Source organism: Diabrotica virgifera, chromosome 3 (assembly GCF_917563875.1).
Source record: "Diabrotica virgifera virgifera chromosome 3, PGI_DIABVI_V3a".
NCBI lineage: Eukaryota > Metazoa > Arthropoda > Insecta > Coleoptera > Chrysomelidae > Diabrotica > Diabrotica virgifera.
The window spans coordinates 36,159,842-36,182,030 of record NC_065445.1 but is presented as its reverse complement, the minus strand read 5'-3'; the positions used below and the strand labels follow the sequence as shown (position 1 = coordinate 36,182,030).

General features: G+C 32.8%; 1 protein-coding gene across 1 annotated transcript in view; it reads right to left on the bottom strand.

Annotated features, from left to right (window-relative positions):
* LOC114345167 (alkaline phosphatase) overlaps positions 1-13,209 on the bottom strand; it is a 36,449-nt gene extending 23,240 nt beyond the window's left edge. The window contains exons 1-4 of the mRNA XM_028295990.2: positions 12,994-13,209; positions 3,578-3,780; positions 1,144-1,336; positions 919-1,082 (exon numbers count right to left, since the gene is read on the bottom strand). Coding sequence (XP_028151791.2) covers positions 919-1,082; positions 1,144-1,336; positions 3,578-3,780; positions 12,994-13,093 — 660 coding nt within the window. The 5' untranslated portion in view covers positions 13,094-13,209. The remainder of the gene's footprint in view (positions 1-918; positions 1,083-1,143; positions 1,337-3,577; positions 3,781-12,993) is intronic.
* Between the last annotated feature and the right edge of the window lie 8,980 nt (positions 13,210-22,189).

Below are 22,189 nucleotides of genomic sequence, written 5' to 3'. Positions count from 1 at the left end.
TAAAATAAATGTAAGACAACGAACAATAATATATTTATTTATTTTTGGTTAAAAAGGCGTGCTTATATCTCGTAAGAGGGTTTGTTATTCTTTGCGGGACGAGGGTTTGTGTCAGACTGCTGTGGATGAACTAAAAACACATGTCTGTGGTTTAACGTTGAAGACTAATTTATTGACATAAAGAGGCTGGCCCTTTATCTGGTGTTTTAAAAGCTGAAAACATTTCTGTAGTTTTAAAAAGCGTGTTCGAATGCATTTAAAAAGTGATTTATTGACATAAGGTCTGATAAGGTAACTATTTAATGGGGAATTTTGTTTCCCATAAATAAACTGAGACAGGCCATAACATCTTGTTTCGTATAGAAAGAAATGTGAATTTTAAATGGCACATATTATTTCTGTAAAGACTGAAATAGTTTTGTACACACTTATGAATACAGGTAAATAGGGAGAAGTGTACTTTTGAAGTGTGTAAATTAAATAGTTCCTAGCTGAGCGCTTTCGGCTTATAAAGCCATCTTCAGAGCTATGGTCAAAAGGTTCAAAATACCCCTATGAAGAGAGATGGATTCCATGTACGATATAAAAATACTTGTATTTTTTTATGCAGCTTTTTTAATTTATGGAAAAAAAACCTTGTCTGACTGTTGAAAAATGCTCAACATTGTTGTTGTTTTTGAGGTCGGAAAAGTTAAAAATATGATAAAAATTGTCATGATGTTCGCTAAAATTCGTCAGGGATTGGCACATCAAGAAGAAGACGAAGAAACCCTAAGGAAAGACGAGATAGTCGCCGACATGAAAAAATAAATATTATTATAAAAGAACGCAGGAAATGAATGCAACAGATGATGACTTAAGATAATTTTACTCTTGACCTTATATGAAAAGATTAGTATGTATGTTAGATTTACCTACTTGTATTTTCTTTCCAGGCATATCTTGGATGAGTTGCTTGGCAATATCTTTGCATTTTGTTGAATTCTGGGGTATTTTACTTTCACATTCCCAACTGCGATTAGGTATATGAGCATAGAGGGCACTTGGTGTAGCGTGGGTTACTCTAGTAGTCGTAACAAAACCTACAAGACACAAAAAATGTAAAAAGCTTTTTAAATGCAAAAAAACAACATCCTGCATTACCTGTAGATTTTTCTGCTGCCTGTGCCCACGTCATTATACTTTCCAAGTGAGACTCTTCCTTCATTGCTGCATCACAGTCATTAACGTCCACGGTGGCATCCACACCTGCAGTTTTATGGTTGGCCTTTACACCACAAAAGAGAGCAGTTGCAGTGCTACAAGAATCTGGTACCAACTTGTTTGCTGAATAAATCTGTGACCAAATATTTAAAATATGCAGTATGGTTTTGTGAACTCATCAGAATACATAACATTAGTGTTTATAATTCGTCGATATTTACAGGGCTGAGCTTTCGACGTCCTCGATGACGTCATATTTAGGGCTTCCGTGGTCTTAGTCTCCTGATCCTCAGAAACTACACCAGAGGTTCCCAAACTATTTTTTCTCGTAGACCACTTTAAAGAATTTACTGGTTTCGGTGGACCCCCTGCTGCTACAATTTTACCATATTCCCAGAACTCGTCTCAAATGTGAAGATCCATTCCCAAAATACATGTTCTTCTATTTGGCTGAAAATTTGCCCACAGATAGCCAAAATACAGGACTTAAGTGGTTAAAAGAATTTGTATAGTTTTACAATACAAGAAAAGTTACATGCAATAATATCAGAGTCAAAATTATATAGTCCAGTCGGGTTAGCATTTGATCTTGCATGCCGAGCTACCCAAGCAAGATTCTATTTTTCTAATCTTTAGGGGGTTAATAGTAGTGTAAATTTAAAATCGCGAATGAATTCCGCCGATGCGTTGTTAGCTAGCCGTCATCTTGATTTTAAAGGAGAACCCTTTTTGCTCAATATCTCCGTAATTTTTAACTTTCCGACTAAAAGTATACTGATTAAAATTGTTGAAAATATGATTTCCTATAATTTCTTTTATTATAAATTTTTTCTGTGCCGTCGATATTTTCCGAGTTATTGGGGGAAATAGTGACAGTTCGAGCATAATATTTATTGAATTGTCTCGTTTATTATTAGTTTTAAAACAAAAATGTACCTATACAAAAATGGAGAGAATTAAATTTTATAAACTTTGATCTCTTTCATTTTTTTTAGCTAAAATCAATATTTCAGGTAGTACGTATGCGGTAAAAGCGCGAGCATAAGACCTGATTGGTTTGATAGCAGTGATTTTTATTCAATATCTCCGCCATTTTCAATTTTTAGACAAAAATAGTAGGAACTAACATTGTTACAAAAAAATCGTGTTTACAATCATTATCACAATTTTTTTAACCATTTTTTTTCGTACGGTCGATATTTTACGAGTTAATTGTAGTTACAGTAGACGCCTATATTTTTGACTCTGATATTATTCCACATAATATTTCTTTTGTATTGAAAAACTATACAAATTCTTCTAACCAGTTAAAGTCCAGTATTTTGGCTATCTGTGGACAAATTTTCAGTCAAATCGAAGGACATGTATTTTGGGAATGTAAAAAACGGTATTTTAATGTTTTCTACACTAAAATTTGATCAAAAACTTCTTTCTAATCAAAATAACTTGTTATATTGCGTTATAATGCCATTTTAAGTCCCTACTATTCAAACGTTATTTTTACATTGATCTTTTTTACGATAAAAAAATGCAAATTTATTTAAATAAATACCAAATCACTATAAAATTTTCGTAGACCCCCATTTTTATTTCACGCCAACGTAGACCCCCGTTGAGTCACTTGTGGACCCCTGGGGGCCCACCTGGATAACTTAGGGAATAACTGAACTACACTGTTCACTGGACACTACAATACTACTGTTTCGGGCGGGGGACCTTTCATTTATTACCGTCGATAAACGAACGGAAGAGACCATAGAAGCCTTGAAACTCGGCCCAGTGAATATCGACGCGGTTCAACCCGGAAGTCTGGTGAATTAAAAGCCTGTAGAATTGTAGACATTTGACATAAAAATATCTATGTATATATTCAAGCTATTTTTAATCCAGTATGTGTCAGATGAGGTTATGGAAGACCGAAGTGCTTCTAGGAGATAACTGTCTTAAACACATTAAAGAGATAGCAAACTTTTACTAGAAGATGTAAATTTTTACACATTTCGTGTAGCTCAAATAACAGAAAACAATATTAATACGTTGTTTTCGTTTAAGGCTATCAAAGTAGATGGTACCTTTGTAACCTTACCACTTAAGTGGGAAAGAGTTTGGAGACATTTGTTGGTTTTTCGTGTTTGGTTTTGTATTCAACTCCTGCGTCTAACGAGAGAATGGGAGACTGAAATGACGTCATAACGCTATGTTGTTTAACAATTTAAACACGAACACCAACAAATCGTGCTCATACTTGCAATTATTATTTTATTGGATTGAAAGTTTATTTATAATGCCTAATTTTAGAGATACCATTTCGTAGTTGTTGTTCTTGTTGTAGTGAAAACTAAAGTAAAGAATAATAAAGTTTTACTTAAAGCACCTTAAGTATTCCGATGTTGTTGAATTTTTCCCACGCCAAAGAACCTTGTTCTCCTTTTCCGTAGATTCTAGAGCTAGTCATCGTTGTCATCCCCATACCATCAGCTACAAACAAAATAACATTGTTGGCTGGACCATCGATAATTTTCTTATTAATTGCTTCATCTAATTCTAGATAACCTCGTTGTTTCCAGAAATTTTGACCTAATTGAAAAAAAAAAAACAATATAAGTAAAGAAAATAGGATTAAATGTGTTAGGAAGCTAGTTCCCAAAAACTAGGATGTGTATGGGTACTGTCCCCGCTATATTCAGAACACATTATGAACCTAGCGTTAACTGTTGGTCCAATAGGCAAATCGCTGTCAAATTGCACTGGATAAGCTTATAAAATCAAAAAATCTTACAAGAAGTTCAAATATCAAAATCTATAAATCTATCGTCAGATCTGTACTAACATATGGATGCGAAACGTGGACCATGACCAAAGCAAATGAAGAAACACTCAGACATTTTGAACGAAAAATACTTAAAAACATTTTCAGACCTCACCACATCACCACAAACCAGTATTATTCGCGGTGTGCAAATACTTGAAGGTGATACTAGAATCGATCGTGTGCGAATAGCGGAGAAATCTTGCAACTTTCTTAAATAATTCATATTGTCAATTGAAATTGTCAAATTGACGTATATTTCATACCTACTATCATTGAAGAAGAAAAATTATATGTTGCTCACAATATTGATATGTTATGCAAATATTATATAAAAATATATTTAATTAATTTTATTTTGTTTGCAGTACTGCATTTTAATAACTAATTTTATTTACTACATACAATTGTTTACCTTTTAATAACATAACCAAAATCTTACTTTTTCTTCTTATAATTTTTTTTGGGCTACAACCTTGACAAATATCCAGCAACCAGGACCAGTATGATTGGCCAATATAATTAAAAGTGCGAAAAAATTTGCCGATCTATGAAACAGGTGTCGCTTTTCCGAACTTGCACGGTCCCAATAGGGCTTTTCATCGTTTGCCATTTGTTTCGAGCTTCTGTCAGATGTTGTAAAATCTGTGTATAATATTAATATACACGGATTATACGACATCTGACAGAAGCTCGAAACAAATGACTGTGAATGAAAAGCCCTATAGGATATGATCCAATATCGAATTAACCCTTTCACGGCCAAAAGTGCGTAAACGCAACATTTATTGTTATTTTTTTTTTGTCCCAGGAAAATTTTTTTATGTTTGTTTTTGCTTAAATAACATCTCAATAGATTGAGATATATAGTATCATTTTTCTTTTAACAAAGATATTACTTTTTAAATATTTTAAGATTGGAGTACGGTCCTGACAGTAATAATATACATCACGTTGTAAACCGCTGCGAAATTTATCAGTTTTTAAATGATAAAAACACAGTTTAAAATTATTTTGTTAGTTCCTCCACATTGTTATAGTGGAAACACCATGTAAACCTCGCAAACCTGACGTGAGTACCAAAAACCGCATTATATTATATGTATATTAATAATAATATAACCTATAAAATATCCAAGAAATATAAATAGGACCAGTTTTGGGCTAAGATCCACACCGGTTTTTGAACCGGCGACAGGGCCGGCCTTGCAACGTCTCCAAAATTAATCAAACATGACTTCGAATAACACCATGAACACTATTGAACACCAATCTTCATCTCACATCTCATACTCCAGTGTTGTTAACACGTTTAAACAACCAACAAAAGACGAAGCCATAGTTCTTTCTAGTATTGAAGGAACCAAAGTTCAAGAATACATCATAGCCGTCGGCTCAATAGTTGGTCCACGTAACGTATCTTTCGCTTCCAGAATAGCCAACAATAGAATATGTATATATCTTTCCTCTAAAAATATGGTTGATTCATTGCTGCATTCCCACAAATACGTCAATATAAAAGAAACTCAAGTAGAAATAAGAAGACTTATCACTCCAGCTCAAAGACTGATAATATCAAACGCTGGTCCTTCTGTTCCAACCACGTTAATTGAACAAGAACTACGTAAAATGGGTATAAACACCGTCTCTAAAATGACTTTTCTTAGGGTAGGAATGCCTGAAAGCGAATATAGCCATGTCTTGAGTTTTAGAAGGCAAACATTTATCACACCTTTAGAAAATATGTCCATTCCCGATTCTTTCATGATCTCTCATGATAATACTACTTACAGACTATACCTTTCTATAGAAGGCTTCAACTGTTCAAAATGCAAGACTATTGGTCACCAGGAAACAGAATGTCCTGACAACGCTAATACAATCACTTCTAATGCTACCACTTCTAATACAACCAATCTTGCCTCAACCAATTCTAATCCACCCACTTCTAATACAACAAATCCTGACCCAACCAATTCTAATCCAACCTCTTCTAAAGCTCTTCCAGAAACCTCCCAAAACACACAATATATAACAAATCTACCTTATAACCAAACAGAACAAAAACTTTCTGACAAAGCCTTAATATCCACCTCTAACGATCACCCAGCATCTTCCCAAAACATATTAGAACAGATCCCAGACGTACAGGTCTCTAATAACCAATTAGAATCTACCATAGAAACTGACGACATGTCAAGACCTACAAATAATACAAATGAAACAAACACTTTAAAAATCCCAACATCATCAACTTCCAACAAGATCAGCAATCTTACTCCATTAGAAATAACACAACCTAAAATTATTCCAAACGTCACAAAACATCTAAAAAGGCTCATCTCATCGTCTCCAGAAATCAACGAAAATACCACACAGACCGATTCTCATATCTTCACTTCTCCAGTAACAAGGAAATCAAAGAAAAAAACAAAAACGTCTAAAAGAAATTCTCGAGATGAACTTTTACTTTCCCTAGAGACAATTAAAGACAAAATCGCAAACAGATCACCACCATTTGTCCTTAACTTCGACGAAATATGTGACTTTCTCGAAAACACTTTAAACGCAAAACATCCCGAAATAACCTCAAAAAACTATTCGAACGAAACAGCCGAATTAATTCAGATCCTTAATTTTGTTCACGCCTATACCCACAATTCAAAATTAAAAAATAATATAACTCGATTAAGAAAGAAATTAAGCCCCAATAATTTCTCTTCCACAGAAGAGACCGACGAAACACATTCTCAGTCAGAACTCGAAAATGTCTAACCCCTATATATTACAGTGGAATATCAATGGGTTCTATACCCATTTAGAACAATTAAAACTTCTAATAAATAAAACATGCCCTAAGATCTTATGTCTTCAAGAAACTCATTTTAAGCAATCCAATATTAATCTTCAAAACTACCAATGTTTTCCAAAAAACAGAATAGCACAACAGGCAAGTGGCGGAGTAGCCATCTTTGTAAGAACAGACCTAGAAGCTAAGCCAAAGAAGATCCCATAGAATCACAGACGATGACCTCAAGACAATCCTCACCAAAAAAGTTTCATCAGTGTTAACATATTTAAAAGACATCAAATTGTATAACTCTATTTAATGTAATATTTTGTATTGTTATATCCACTAATAACCCTGCGCGGTTGATGTGGTTTTGTGTTTAAATAAAAAAAAAATATTTTAAGATTATTATAATTTTATATAATTTAATAATTTATGCATGTCTCCATATACAATTTTTTTTCAGAAACTAATTATAAACATAATTCATCTTTTGTATGTTATAGTTATAAATATATGTTAAAATTTTTTTTATTCTAAATCTTATTCATTTATTCTTAAAAAATAAGGTCTATAATTGCATGTTTATACGATGGGTGCGTATACGCACCTTTGGCCGAAACCATACTATATTTTTTTCGTTATACGTCATTACGCTTCATTCACTATTTATCGAATTTCTGTGTGCTGTAAACGTTATATTTGTTTTCTTTTTAACTTGAATCAGTTTGACAATTTCTTTGTGTTTATTTGTTTTACATTCCATATAAATTAAAATGAGGTAAGCTAAATTATTATTACGTGGATGCGTGTATAGTAGTACATTTTTTTTGTTTCTTTTAGTAAATTCGCGAAATATGAACTGAAGAGGGCACTAAAGACTAAAGGGTTAATGGCTTTGTTAGAAGACAACTCAGATTGTAAAAATGCTAACTCACTTGATGTGGTTTATGAGCCATGAGCAACAGATGAAATTTCCGATGTAGAAGACATTGATGATAATATTGTTTGTGAAGAAGGAATAAAAAAGAATATTGCAAGTACATATTTATGAAATGCAAGTGAATGGGAATTCTGACCATTCTGATTATATTTCTCTGAACCACACATCAAAACGTCCAAGGAAAGAACTAGGCAAAAATAATAAATCCAAATTTGTCCAAAGTTGGGTAGGTAAAACCAGATACTGCTTCGTACTCAGCAGTAATTTAACATCAGTCTGATAGATATTTAGAAAATATAAAAGCTAAACATTGAGGCAAGTCACCTATTGAAATTTTTTCACTTTTTTTTATAGAGAAGTAGTTGAGAGCATTCGATATTTTACAAAATATATTTATGCGTCGCAAAATAACCGTCAGGATTTTGAAATGAATAACATAGATTAAAAAAAAAAATGCTTGGCATATGTATATTATCTGGTTAACAGACTCTGCCTCAAGTTGATATGTATTGGTCGAAGGATGAGGATAAAGAAGGATGATCTTTATAAGAGAAAGCATGAGCCGACATAGATGGAAAATTTTTAAAGTTGAGAATGATTTTAAAATTTCCCAACTGGAGTTTATTTCGAGATTGGTTCTTTACTTACTAAAATATAGTGGACATGCAGAGAATAATGAAGAAACAGCTACATCAGTATCAAATTCAGTAAATGCATGTCCATCTAAATTTGCTTTGCCAGATGAAACTAGATTCGACAATATTGGCCATATTATAAAAAAACACGATAATAGTACAAGAAAAAATGTAGGGTACCTATATATATAAAAGTAATACTATTTATTTAAATAAAAAGTGTAGAGTGCATCTACACCCCGAATGTTTCGAAAATTTTCATTTTAAAATTTAATTTACATTTAAGAATCAATATGTACCTTTATTACAAAATATACCCGTATTCGGCCAAAGGTGCGTATACGCACCCATCTGTTTTTCCTTTCTTGAGAAAAAAAAATATTTTTTGGTTGTAAATTAGTCTTAATTTACGTGTTATTAATTCATTCTAATAAATAAATTGTCGAATTTTTCTTTGTTTATTGCCTCGGCCGTTAATGGGTTAAAATCAATCTACAATGACGCTGATATTGTTCAGGAAAATAAATCACAACTACTAAGATGGGCAGGCCACGTGCAGAGACTTCATACCGAGAGACTTGTAATACCATGGGAGGAGATTCCTACAGGCAAAAATCACTCGGACGTCCCCGAAATGCGATGGAGAGATAACATCCAAATGAACATTCCATTTGACCCTTGGTTTGATGGAAAACCGAACAAATTGGAAAAAAGTTGTACAGTCAGCCAAGACCCAGGGTTGTAGAGCTACATGATGATGATGATGATGATGATGATAACTGATATAAACGAACGAGTACTTATAAATGGAGAACGACTGAACAACATAAAAGCCGCTGATGACACTAGGGTCTAAAGGTAGTGTATAAAAGGTTTTAAAAAATTTTAATGGTAGATGTTCACAAAGATATACCGGCCCACAGGGCTTCTATTAGAACAAGCTAGGTGGACAAAATTTTTCATCATATTTACTTTTGTATCGACCAATTTTTAAAGTAATTTGAAAATAAAATAAAATATTTTTATTAGTTAAAAGCTGAATCAAAGAGGTTTGCCTGGAGAATAAATAAAAAATTAAAAACAAACGATTTTCTATATTTAAAACCTAGGTATTTGGTAGAAAATATAAAATTATTATATAAATATAATACAAATAATGAAACCTTAATAATACAAAGTAATATCTAAGCATTATAAAAATCTAAAAATAGTATAAAAAATATAAAATTATTATGTAAAACAAAACTGAGTCGTCTGATAACGACGCGACGATAATTCAGATCCTATTTCCTTCCTTCTGAAGGTGGTCCAAAGTAATAAGTTTTTTTGTCGGGACACTTGACCAGCCAGGTTGCAAATGAATTTGTTGGGTACAATATACCTAGTATATTATAAATTCAAAAATGCCCGTCACAGTTCGGACGAGAACTTTAGTTATTAACAAAGAAGGGTCAAAAATGGCAATTTTTTTCGTTTAAATCGCTACAGGTGAAATTAGGGTAAAACATAGGGGTAGCTTAATAGGGCTTTTCATTCACAGTCATTTGTTTCGAGCTTTTGTCATGTGTCACATAATATTAATATATATACGTCATACGTTATTGGCATATAATAATGATACAAACCAAAGACGTATGACGTAGATATATTAGTATTATGTGACACATGACAGAAGCTCGAAACAAATGACAATCGATGAAAAGCCCTATAGGGTCGTTTCATTACAAACAGAATAATAGAAGCAAGTAAGTACTTAGTTGTCCTAGAATCGACGAAACACAACATTTCCTTTGGCACTCAAATACTGAAAATGTGAATACTCATTTGCATTCGCGTTGCCTCTCCTTTGACTTGCATCCCAAAAAACCGACAATTTGGGGAGCGCCGTGCAATGGCAACAGCATGAGCAGCATCAACGCAAGTGACGTTGCTACACTTCCCTGCCCACTTCCCTGTCCAACAGGACTGAGTGTAAATCCGGTATACTCTTTATTCATCGAAACACAGTACGGTCCGCAGGCTAGGCTAACAAAATACTAAACTATAATCCAAAAAAATATCGTAACATTACAAATAACGTTTGTAATAATACACCACTGTACAGAACGTTTATCTTATAAATAATTCATTTAATTACACATTTATTAGCAATACACTTATTAGCACACTTATTACAAGGTATTCTTTACCGGCGAGTAGATTAATAATCAGGGCCGTCTCAACCCGGAGGTGCAAGGAGTGCGAGGCACCCGGGCGCCAAGTCCAAGGGACGCAAGCCGAACATTTGCTAGGCTCAAACTTACGATTTTTGTCCTTTAAAAATTTTCAAAATTCTTTAAAAAAATTACAAATAACAAAAATATACAAGTGCACTTTCGGTATTTTTTACAAAGGCTATTAATGCTCACTACACCTACGATATGCAAATGAAATATGAAACCCATTTAGATTATTCCGAAAATAATTTCAAGAGGTGACACGGAATTTTGACCAATATTGAATGTCGAATTTCACACAAGGAACAGCTTACTATTAATAATTTATTGTTGTTAGGTTCGTTTATCTCAATTCGTCAACAAAGCTTGCCGAAGTTCGAGAGAATTTTCTAGGTTTTTTATCGGTTACTGATACTACCGGACAAGGGTTAGCAAATTATTTATTAGAATTTTTGAAATTAATGAATATTGATTTAGATGATTTACGAGGCCAAGGGTATGATAATGAGGCAAATATGAGACGCAAAATATTGGCCTTCAAAAAAATTTTTAGACATGAGTCCTCGTGCGTAAAGAACTCTATTGCGAAACTAAATTTTCTGAAACTGTTTGTCCACGTCCCCGAAAAAGACATTTCAATTAAGAGGCTACAGACGAGCCTCTGTTAGACCCAAAACAAACGTTTAAAGTTAAGTATTATTTATTGAACATTGCCATTGCAAAATTAAGTGAGAGATTTGAAATGTTGAGGGAACATAATCATAATTTTTCGTTCTTGGAAAATATATTGAGTTGGAGAAACTCCGAAGAAAACTTAAAAAACACACAATGTTTGAATTTACAAAACAACTACCGCATGGAAATAGATCTGATATAGGTAGATGATGAAGATCTATTCCATGAGAATTGTTACCAATATTTTTTATACATAAAGACACAACTCCACTCGATATTTTAAGTTATAAGTATAATCTAATAATTTACTCTCCGTTTTCCCAAATATTTCTAAGGATATATTTAACACTTCCAGTAACAGTAGCTGAAGGAGAAAGGTCTTTTTCTAAACTTAAATTAATCAGAAATAATCTGCGCTTAACAATGGGTCAAGACAGATGAACAAATCCTGGCTTTAATAAGTATAGGAAGCAAGTAAAAAGTATCACCGAAGTAATAAAAACTTTTGCCGACTTTAAAGCTAGAAAAGTTGACTTTGATATGGTACAGTGTTATAAGATTGATCATTTTTGAATACTCAAGCCATGTGTTTTTAAAATATAAATAAAGAAACATAATTATTTTTAATTTTTGCGTACCTATAACCTATATAATCTTCTGACAAAAGGGGGCGCAAAGATGAGTCTCGCACCCCGGCGCCGCGCCGTGTATGCTTAACCCTTAAGTACTAACACCCCGTCTCTCAGACGGCATCGCTTGTCGAAAGTGGGATATTTCCCATCCTAGAAAATTTCGAAAGTCGTCCATTTATGACTTTTCAAGTTGGGTTGTTCTTTAGTAGTATTGAATTCGGCAATTTGCTGCAGGTTGTTATTCGAAAGATATTTAGGCTCAAAGTGTGATTTCCGTCTAGTAGACGGGGTGTTAGTGTTTGTGCCCAGTTTGTCATTACACATAATGTGCCCCAGTTCGTAAAAAAACATCAAATAAGGGAATATAAACACCCTGGGGAAACTCTTTTGAAATGCTTTGATGAGGTAGAAGACGACATAAGTGAAGGGAAATCATTTTGTGATGAAAATGTTGCCACTGACTACCATTGCTACACTGTACTAAATATAGTACTTGTCAGTTTTTTTTGTTTTAACATTTTTTAAAAACCTTTTTATTTTCATTTTTCTTACTCTTTGTTTAACTCGATTATAAATTTTTATTAAAATTCTTTAATTTGTATAATTTTTATCACACTTTTTTTCAGGAGTAAAAAGATACACAAACAATCCTTCCATTCTTGTTATAATGTTTTTTATTTTAATAAATACAGAAAAACTAGATTAACAACTGTGCTTTTTAGATAATCAGTACCTTCATTAAGTCATCGAGATATTTTTTGCATTAAAATATTTAACAAAAACAAAAATTACCACTAAAATGTTAAACCCGCCTGTCAGGCGGTTAGTTAGTATTTACGCCATTGATTTAAGATGTTAGTACTTAAGGGTTAAGACGGCTCTGTTAATAATGTATATTTATTCCGAATAGGAATTTGTTTCACAAATAGATGTACAGTTTTTAAACGACCTTAAAAAGAAAGTGACCCAGTTTTCGAAAGATTTATCTACATAGGTACTTACATACATTATAAAAGTGTTTTTAATATCTTAGTTTAAAGTGTGTGAATTTATGAGAAAGTTTAAATAAGTAAATTATTCTAAGCTTACCTTCTTTTATATTGATAACTGGACGGATTTGGTGAACCACAGTCGCAATGATCAGAATCACAAAGTTTTTCGTAGACACCATTACCGTAATTTTTAACATTAATTAATTAATTGAGTTTATAATGAAATCATGCAATTGCGAATGTTTGTCCCAGGCCAGTGGAGTACCTACTAGTGAGTGCCGCCAAACTAAATGACGATGACAAATAAAAAATTGATGCAATAGATCCATTTGTAAATTCCTTTTAAATCTCCTAACATAGGCGGCCGCCTTCGATTTTTTAGGACTATTTTATTTTCAACAAAAAAAATGAGAAAGATATTTATTTTGAACAAAAATTCTGATATTTTGAATAAAAAATAAGGAAAGAAAACAATAAAGGAGGTGTTGAAATAGACGAGATCTTTGACTTTGACAGATTCTAGAAAATCTTCTTCTTCTGCTTCCTATTTGTTTAGGATGTTGGAAATCATATTGGCAATCATAACCTTGACCGCTGCGGCTCGAAACATTCCCGTTGAGGTTTTCTTAAACCATGCTCTCAAATTCCGCAGCCATGTTATTCTCCTTTTACCGGGTCCACGCTTACCTTTGTCTTTACCTTGCAATATGGACTACAGCAGGGAGTAACGGTGCTGGTTTTTCATAACGTGTCCCAGATATTCAATTTTTTGCATTTGCTGGTAAACACAGTCTCCGGTTTCTTCTTCATTCTTCCTAGAACTTCCTTGTTCGTGATCCTTGCTGTCCATGATATTCTAAGCATTCGTATATAAAGCCACATCTCAAATTCTTCAAATTTTTTAATAGTAGTGTCTGCAAGCGTCCATGCCTCCGCTCCGTACAATAATACAGAGAAAAGATAACATCTCAAATCTCTCATTTTTGTATCTACGGATATGTTGTGGGTTTTGAAGATGGGTGCGTACCGTGCCCTTTAAGTTTATTTCCGAGTATCTCATGTTTTCTAACAGCGTGCATGATAGCGCTTCTCTCTTTCGCAGTCCTCTGTTAGTTATAACTAAAACATCGTTGTACAGCCGATTGGGAGACCTGTCAAATGAGGTGTCCCGTGACCTCGGTTACGCCAATACTAATGACGTAATGTCCACCACATACATTACTCTGGGCTAATTAGCAAAATACAAGGAAAAATTATTTACCAGCAATTTTATTGCTGGAATCGAATCATGATTCTATATATTAATAATATAGGTATGCAAAGTCCGCAGATAGTGTGCTACTTTTTTTTATAAATAAAATGGCGCCCGAAAATCGTGTTTTTTCCAATTTTTGCTCTATAACTCCAAAGATTTTAACTTTACACCAAAAACACCCAAATAAAAATTCACTGTAATTAAATTCTGCATAGAGACGTGTTTTTTTCCGATTTACTTCGACGAAAACTTTCTCCAATAAATGCGGGTTTTTCCAACAAAATATTTAATTTTCAACTAAAATTTTAGGTAACTGTTAATTAATAATTAAATAGCTTGGTAATATAAAAGCTGTTTTCGTATAGATTATAATTCCAGAAGCCAATGGAAATTGAATTAACAGTTTAGCAACAATTGATTTGTTAATTAAAAATTTACGGTCGCTATAATAACCACAATAATTACGTTGCATAAGAATAACTATGATTGTTGTATAAAAGACACAATATCTATCTAATGTACTTTACAGAATTGAAATTGGACTATTTGAGCCTCAGGAATATTTTAAAATTATAAACAATTTTTTGGCTTATAAACAAATAGAATATCTCAAGAAATATTAACTTAAGTTAAATCATGAAAACGGTATTGGAAAAAAAGCGGCAGAATGTTTCTTTTAAAAGAAAAAACGTTTAATAATTGTGATAAGTGGTTCCTGAGATACAAGCGGTCAAAGTTAACCGGCATTTACGGCAAAGATATAAACAATAGGATCATAATTTTTAAACTATCACCTTTTTATTTGGGTTTTCTTTCTCTACACCAATTTTCATATCTTTAAAATACTCATAACATATACAGTAGAACCCCGCAAATCCGAACTAATTGGGGAGACAGCCTGTTCGGATTCCGAAAAGTTCGGATTATCCGAAAGTTAGCTTAAGAAGCTAACAAAGATGATTTTTAAAAGATTTGGACTGCCACCGATCCCTTTATGAAACTTTATTCGCACGTTTATGCCTCCAATATTCTAAAGCTGAAAAATATTTAGATGATTTTACTGAAATATTAAATCGCTAACGCCAGTAGTTTTGTTTCGTCACGGGACATGGGAATTCGGCCATGTAAATGATTCATTTAATTTGTAATCTGGATATTGATTACACTATGTTTCTCATGTTTCTTATCTTCGTCAATGTTTTCGTTCATAGTATACCATGGGAAATGTGTATTATGCACATTCCTTTATTGATTGTGTTTAGTCTAACTAGACGCTTTTATTCACCCATTAGTGTTGCAGTGTTTAATACTGTAGCTAGCATCTTACGTAATTATTTTCTCAAATAATAAACATGTTTTTAAATTTTTATTTTGAATGTTTAAAATTTTTTTTTCACTTTCCGTTGGTTCGGATTTGCCGAAAGTTCGGATTTGCGGGGTTCGGATTTGCGGGGTTCTACTGTATTATTATAATAAAAACTATCAATATTACGAGTGAAAATTGCCAAAAATAGCAAAATTCCAATCAAAAATTAGGTTGGAGAAAATGTAATCTCAAACTTCAAAATCGTTATACGTTAAAAAAATGCATTTTCTCGGCTTCCCATGGAGAAATTTTCTTCATTCTTTTTTTTGTTCTCAAGTAACTCAAGTAGAGCCATTGAACTAACGCATTATTAAAGGTCAAAGTTGCTTTTGTTTTTTCTTAATAAATTAATTGATTTATTATAACAACAATTTTTAATTTGTTTAAATAAAGATTGTTTAAATAATTATACAGCTTTCATATGAGAATATTTGTATTTTTAACGTTAAAAGGTTCCGTTTTAGTAAGTTTATCTAAAAAAAGTCTACAACTGGAAAAAATATGTTGTAGTTTTCTTTTCTTATAAATAAATTAATCTTTTATAACAAAACAAAAACATCTTTAACATTTAGTAATGCGTTATTTCAATGGCTCTACTCGAGTTACTTGAGAACAAAAAAATAATGAAGAAAATTGTTCAATGGGAAGCCGAGAAAATGCATTTTTTAACGTATACCGATTTTGAACTTTGAGATTCCATTTTCCCAACCTAATTTTTGATTGTAATTTTGCTATTTTTGGCAATTTTTACTCAATATAATAATATATGTTATGAGTATTTGGATTATATGAAAATTGGTGTAGAGAAAGAGGACCGAAATAAAAAGGTGATGGTTGAAAAATTATGATCCTATTTTTATATCTTTAACGTAAATGCCGGTCAACTTTGACCGGTTATATCTCAGGAACCACTCATAACAATTAAACGTTTTTATTTTAAAAGAAGAGTTCTGCCGCTTTTTTTCCAATACCGTGTTATTTAATATTTCCCGAGATATTTTCTTTGTTTATAAGCCAAAAAAATGTTTATAATTTTAGAATATTTCTGAGGCCGCTTAAATAGTCAAATTTCAATTCTGTAAAGTACATTAGATAGATATAGTATTCTTATGCATCATAATTATTGTGGTTATTATAGCGACCGTAAATTTTTAATTAACAATTTAATTGTTGCTAAACTGTTAATTCAATTCCTATAGGCTTCTGGAATTATAATCTATACGAATACAGATTTAATACTACCAAGTTGTTCATTTGATTAATTAACAATTACTTCCCTAAAATTTTAGTTGAAAATTAAAGCTGTTGTTGGAAAAATCTGCATTTTCCGGAGAAAATATTCGTCGAAGTAAATCGATAAAAACACGCCTCTATGTATAATTTAATTACGGTGAATTTTTATTTGGGTGTTTTGGTGTAAAGTTAAAATCTTTGGAGTTATAGAGCAAAAATTGAAAAAAAACACGATTTTCGGGCCCATTTTGTTTATAAAAAAGTAGCACACTATCTGCGGACTTTGCATACCTATATTATTATTACCTATATGGAATGATAAGATTCGATTTCAGCAATAAAATTGCTCGTAAATAACTTTTTTCAGAAATGGCCGATTCTCCGATAATCTGCCCAGACTATATTATAGCAATTGAGAAACATTCAAACAAGAGGTATGCAGATGCTCACATTACACCTATTCAGTCTCGGCCGACAAAAAAGTTTGATGGGCTTACCCATCATGGACAGCCCAACCCGATTAAACTATCGGCCGATTAAAAAATCTGCAGTTTGCGGGGGCTCTTAACCCCTTCGGTACGGTGATGCACCCGTGTGCATCATGCTTGACTGTCCTCTTAGTACGGTGATGCACACGGGTGCATCATGAGTTTTCGTTCGCCATACACGGCGGTGTCACCATCTGCATCATATTTCAGGTATTTATGTTCCGTCCGAATTACCTTATTCAAATATAAAAGTGGGGAAACCACGCCCAAAAGTGGGTGATGTCCAGAAGGAGATTAGATTTAGTTAATTTGATTGGTGATAAGGTTGTTTGGATGTTTGACTAATGGGATTATGTGGGAGGTGAAGTTACTGTGCTGCTGTTTACAACTTACCTTACTATCCCTTGCAAGATAAATCTGATAGAATTTCCCAGATTAGGAGACTGGGACAAAATAATCTGGGGAATTCGATCCGAATTATCTTGTTTATCTTTTTTAATAATTTTTGTTTAAAATGGTATTTTATGGATAAAATTTAATTTAACTCACATACTATGTAGAATAATAACTTTAATAAAAATAGTTTTATTTCTAAAATTAGTGTTGTTACTACATTAACTTAAATTAGTTGTAGTGTGATACTGTAATTTAACAGACTGCGCGAAGCCGCTCGGTAAGCGCTCGAATCCGTATATAGAAGCCGACTTGCCGAATGACGGTCCGGCACGAAGGGTTTAAGGTTTTTTTTAAAGTCGTCTGTTTCTGAAATAATGAATTAATTTCATACTATTGTGGTATACTGTATAAAATTAAGAATCCAGTAATTTTTACGTTTCCTTTGAGTCCTTAAATTCTCGAGAAATTCACCGGTTTGCGTGACGTTTATAAAGAAATATCTTAGGAACGGTTTTGCACATTTTGCTGCGTTGAAATCGTATTTCGGGTAGATACTGCCACTTTTGGAACTTTTAAGAGCTGATATTTGCTTTCTTATCAAACAAAAGTTAAGATTGAAGGTTCTTTTAAAGTATTCCTTTACCTTGATTGTTTGGAGTTTATTTTTGGATGCTTCAATGTCACCGTAATGTGAGAGGTCACTAAATTCGGATATATAGGAGCTTTTTATGTATTGAAAAGGTTTTTCAACTTTAGATTCTCTTATTAATAAATGTATTACGACCAAATTTTTTTAAGTTAAAGTTCTGTACAATAACAATCTGTTTTTTGTTGCCTTTTTGGGTTTATGTGAACACAGAAAGTTAGTCTGTGATTTTAGATCCTGAGTATCGAGTAAGTTCTGGTATAAGATCCCACTATTATAAAACCAGTAGAGAATACACTCTTCTCGATATTCTATTGGTATGTCTGTCCTACTTCGAATTTTCAGATATGATTTTCTAATCCCAATAAAATTGGTTTTTTAATACAAATAAATACTTATTAAAGCCGGTCACCACGGTACAGCTGTGTCGTTCGACAAGATCGTCGATGATATCTGCAGTACCTACTGCAGCAGACAGATCGGTTTCTTCTTCTGCGACGAAGGTCGCAGAGATGGCACGTAAAGAAGAAGAAAATGATGGTAAAATCATCATTGCTATTCTCACTTTTGACATTACAGCATGCAGAGCCGTGCGGTACATCTTTTCAATATGATGCAAGTCTTCGAAATGCCGCCCCCTAAATATTATTGAAACTTAATACTAGTATTTATTTGTATTAAATGAAAATACACAAAATGAACGAAAACTTTTATTTTAAAAACAAAACATACTTTAAATTAAATGAAATAATATGTATTAATATTAAATAAAATTTATGAAAATTACAATTTTATCCTTTTGATTTTAATTTTGGTAAACTCGTCAATCAGATTGGTGAAGTCTAAAGTAGCAGCTATTAAGGACTCTATTGAAATAAGTGCTAATTTTTTTTAGTTTTCTTTGTCTTAAGGAGCTTCGTAAATAGTTTTTAATTATTTTTAATTTTGAAAAACTTCTTTCCCCAAGCTACCGAGAGAGAGAGAGTGTTAATAAAATTCTTAGGGCCGGTACTTTCTGCACCTCGCATGACAAAATTCCTCTAACCGGGTTTTAATCGGAACAGATAATATCGGCCCTTAGTGATACAACTATATTTGTGTATAAAGAAATTAGTTTATTTTGGCCCAAATAGTTCAAAACCTCTAAAGTTTTCATGGAGTATGGTGTCATTTGGAATAAATCATGCAATAAATCTTCTAATTAATTATTTATATGGGAAATAAGCCACAATTAAAATGAAAAAAATAATTTTATTAACGTTTCGACGCCCAAATCGGGTGCCGTTGTCAAAATACAAAATACTACTACTTAATGGAAACAAAAATGTTGTTGCTTAGTAAAAAAAATTCTTCTAATAATTTATTTAATTTGACTCATTTATATCGGCAATTCAGATAAATATGATACATTTTAAAGTAGAAGACTTTAAAATGATATTGCCAATATTTATGAGTTGCGTTCCTGGGACGACTTTACTGAAAGATAGTTCATTCGATTACATGAAATCAACCCCAACTCAAGAATATCCGTCACAAAAAAATCATAGCATGTGATCTGTCTTTAAAAAGACAACCACATGCAACGGTGACATTAAAATTCTAGTGTTAGAGATCTCATAGTAAATAGCTTCAGAACAATAAATCTTCTAGAAAATCATTTGCCTCTATATCCAATTCTTTTTTTATGAAAAGTATTGAATGAATATTTTCTAGTATTTTTCTAGTATTTTATCATCTTTCCTTTTTCTTATATTTCCTTCAATTTAAAAATATCACATAAAAATTTAAAATTTTTATTATGAGTTTCTAAAAACGAAAATCGATCAGTCAAATAATTAAAGGCAATGTTTAAAATATAGGTGAAAAAATTTACTTTAAATTTATCTTTCTCCGTTGAGACCTAATCCACAGATCAAATTGACGCATTTTTCTCTTGCCTCAATATTCGTTTTCAGCAGGAAATTCGGAACTTATTTACAAGATTTTCTGCAAATTCATTATCAGTAATTTTCATTTGGTCATAGCCAAATTGTCAGTAAATTTTCATTTTTTCCATAGTTTCTGACATTTTTACACAATCTGACAAAATAGTTACATCTAGCAACATCTTCGAGACTGAATTTATATAAAATAAAATATCATGCCAAAGAACTACACCGCATATAAATTTATAATTTTTAATACTTTTTACTAATCCTCGTGCTTTGACTTTAGTTTCTGAATTATTGTTGACGTCTTCTATTATTTCGAATAAGGCATTATGTATTTCAGAAATTTGAAATCTTATTAGAGGAGAGGTTTCAATGCATCTATTCGACTTAACCATCTAGTAGGGGAGACCTAGGAGAGTTGTGACAGAGGTGAGTTGTGACAAGGACGATTTCTCCCCAACTATTATAGTGAGCGAATTGGCAACAACGCTTGTTTGTCACTCTCCAGACACGCTACTCGTCTCAGTACCAACTGGCGGTGAACGAAGTGGGGTTGTGTAAATTTGACGTCTGTGCACAAAAAAATCCAAAAAGTAAGTTTTTCTTCAAAATTTCATTTGAATTTATATAATGTCCTAGTATTTGTGCATTATTGTGTTATTTTTTCTTAAGTTGTATGGTTATTCAAGTCTCAAAACGTTGTAATGATCTTTTGTATATACATCGTGTTCGAAAAATATGAATTATTATTCGGACCAAGTCGTTATTTTAAACACCTAGGTGAGTTGTGACAGTCTGTCACAACTCTCCTAGCTTTCTCCATTTTTCTGCTATACTATTTCCACAATGTTTTTGTATTAATTTTAAATATTTGTCTGTGTTAGTAGGCACATGTGTATAATAGCATACGAGTGGCGCACCCAGGGGCGGGTTTGAGGGTTAAAACCCCTCCTAGGGCATATAAAAATATATAAAGAATAGTAGGAAAATGTAACTTGTCTTTCAAAGACAATACAAAAAAAAATCTGTGCCCAAGCAAAACCCCCTCCAGAGCAAGATTATAGGTGTGCCACTGTAGTATACTGCATACTAAATGGCTATTTTTTGTTTCAGAATGCCTAATAAATATACAAGAAAAACTGATAGAGGCACTGCTAGTGTCGAAATCTACGACCTAGCCTTTGAAGAGGTTAGGTTAAGAGATAAAAGCTTAAGAGATGCTGCGGCCTCTTACAATATAAACTACATGTCTTTGTCAAGATACATTAAGAAGAAAGAGGTTTACCAAGCAAACCCAGAAGGTCAAGCTCCGTCCATGGGTTATACCGTTCCAACCATTTTTACAGAAGAAGAAGAGAATATTTTAAGCGAATATTTGCTAACATGTGCAGCATCTAATTATGGGCTGACAACTAAAGAAACTAGAGTCATTGCGTATAAGTTAGCCAAAAAATATAATAAAAAAATTCCAGAGTCATGGGAGAAAAATGAAAAAGCAGGAGAAGTGTGGCTCAAGCTATTTATGCAACGACATTCCAATTTAACTTTAAGACTGCCTCAAGCCACTAGCATTGCTCGTGCCACCAGTTTTAATAAAATTAATGTGGCTGCTTTTTTTGATAATTACACAGGTGTCTTAAACAAACATAAACTTGAGGCAAAAGATATTTGGAATGTCGATGAGACAGGAATTACTACCGTGCAAAAGCCTGATAGGATAATAGCACGACGCGGTGAAAAACAGGTCAGTGCGATGACATCGGCAGAAAGAGGAGCCATGGTAACGTTGGCTTTAGCTGGAAACGCAATAGGTAATTATATACCACCTATGTTTATATTTCCACGTAAACGATTTCAAGACCATTTTATTCGGGACGGCCCAACTGGTTCAATCGGAACAGCTAATGGATCAGGCTGGATGCAAGAGGATGATTTTCATGTTTTTCTTGAGCATTTTAAAAATCATGTTAGACCATTA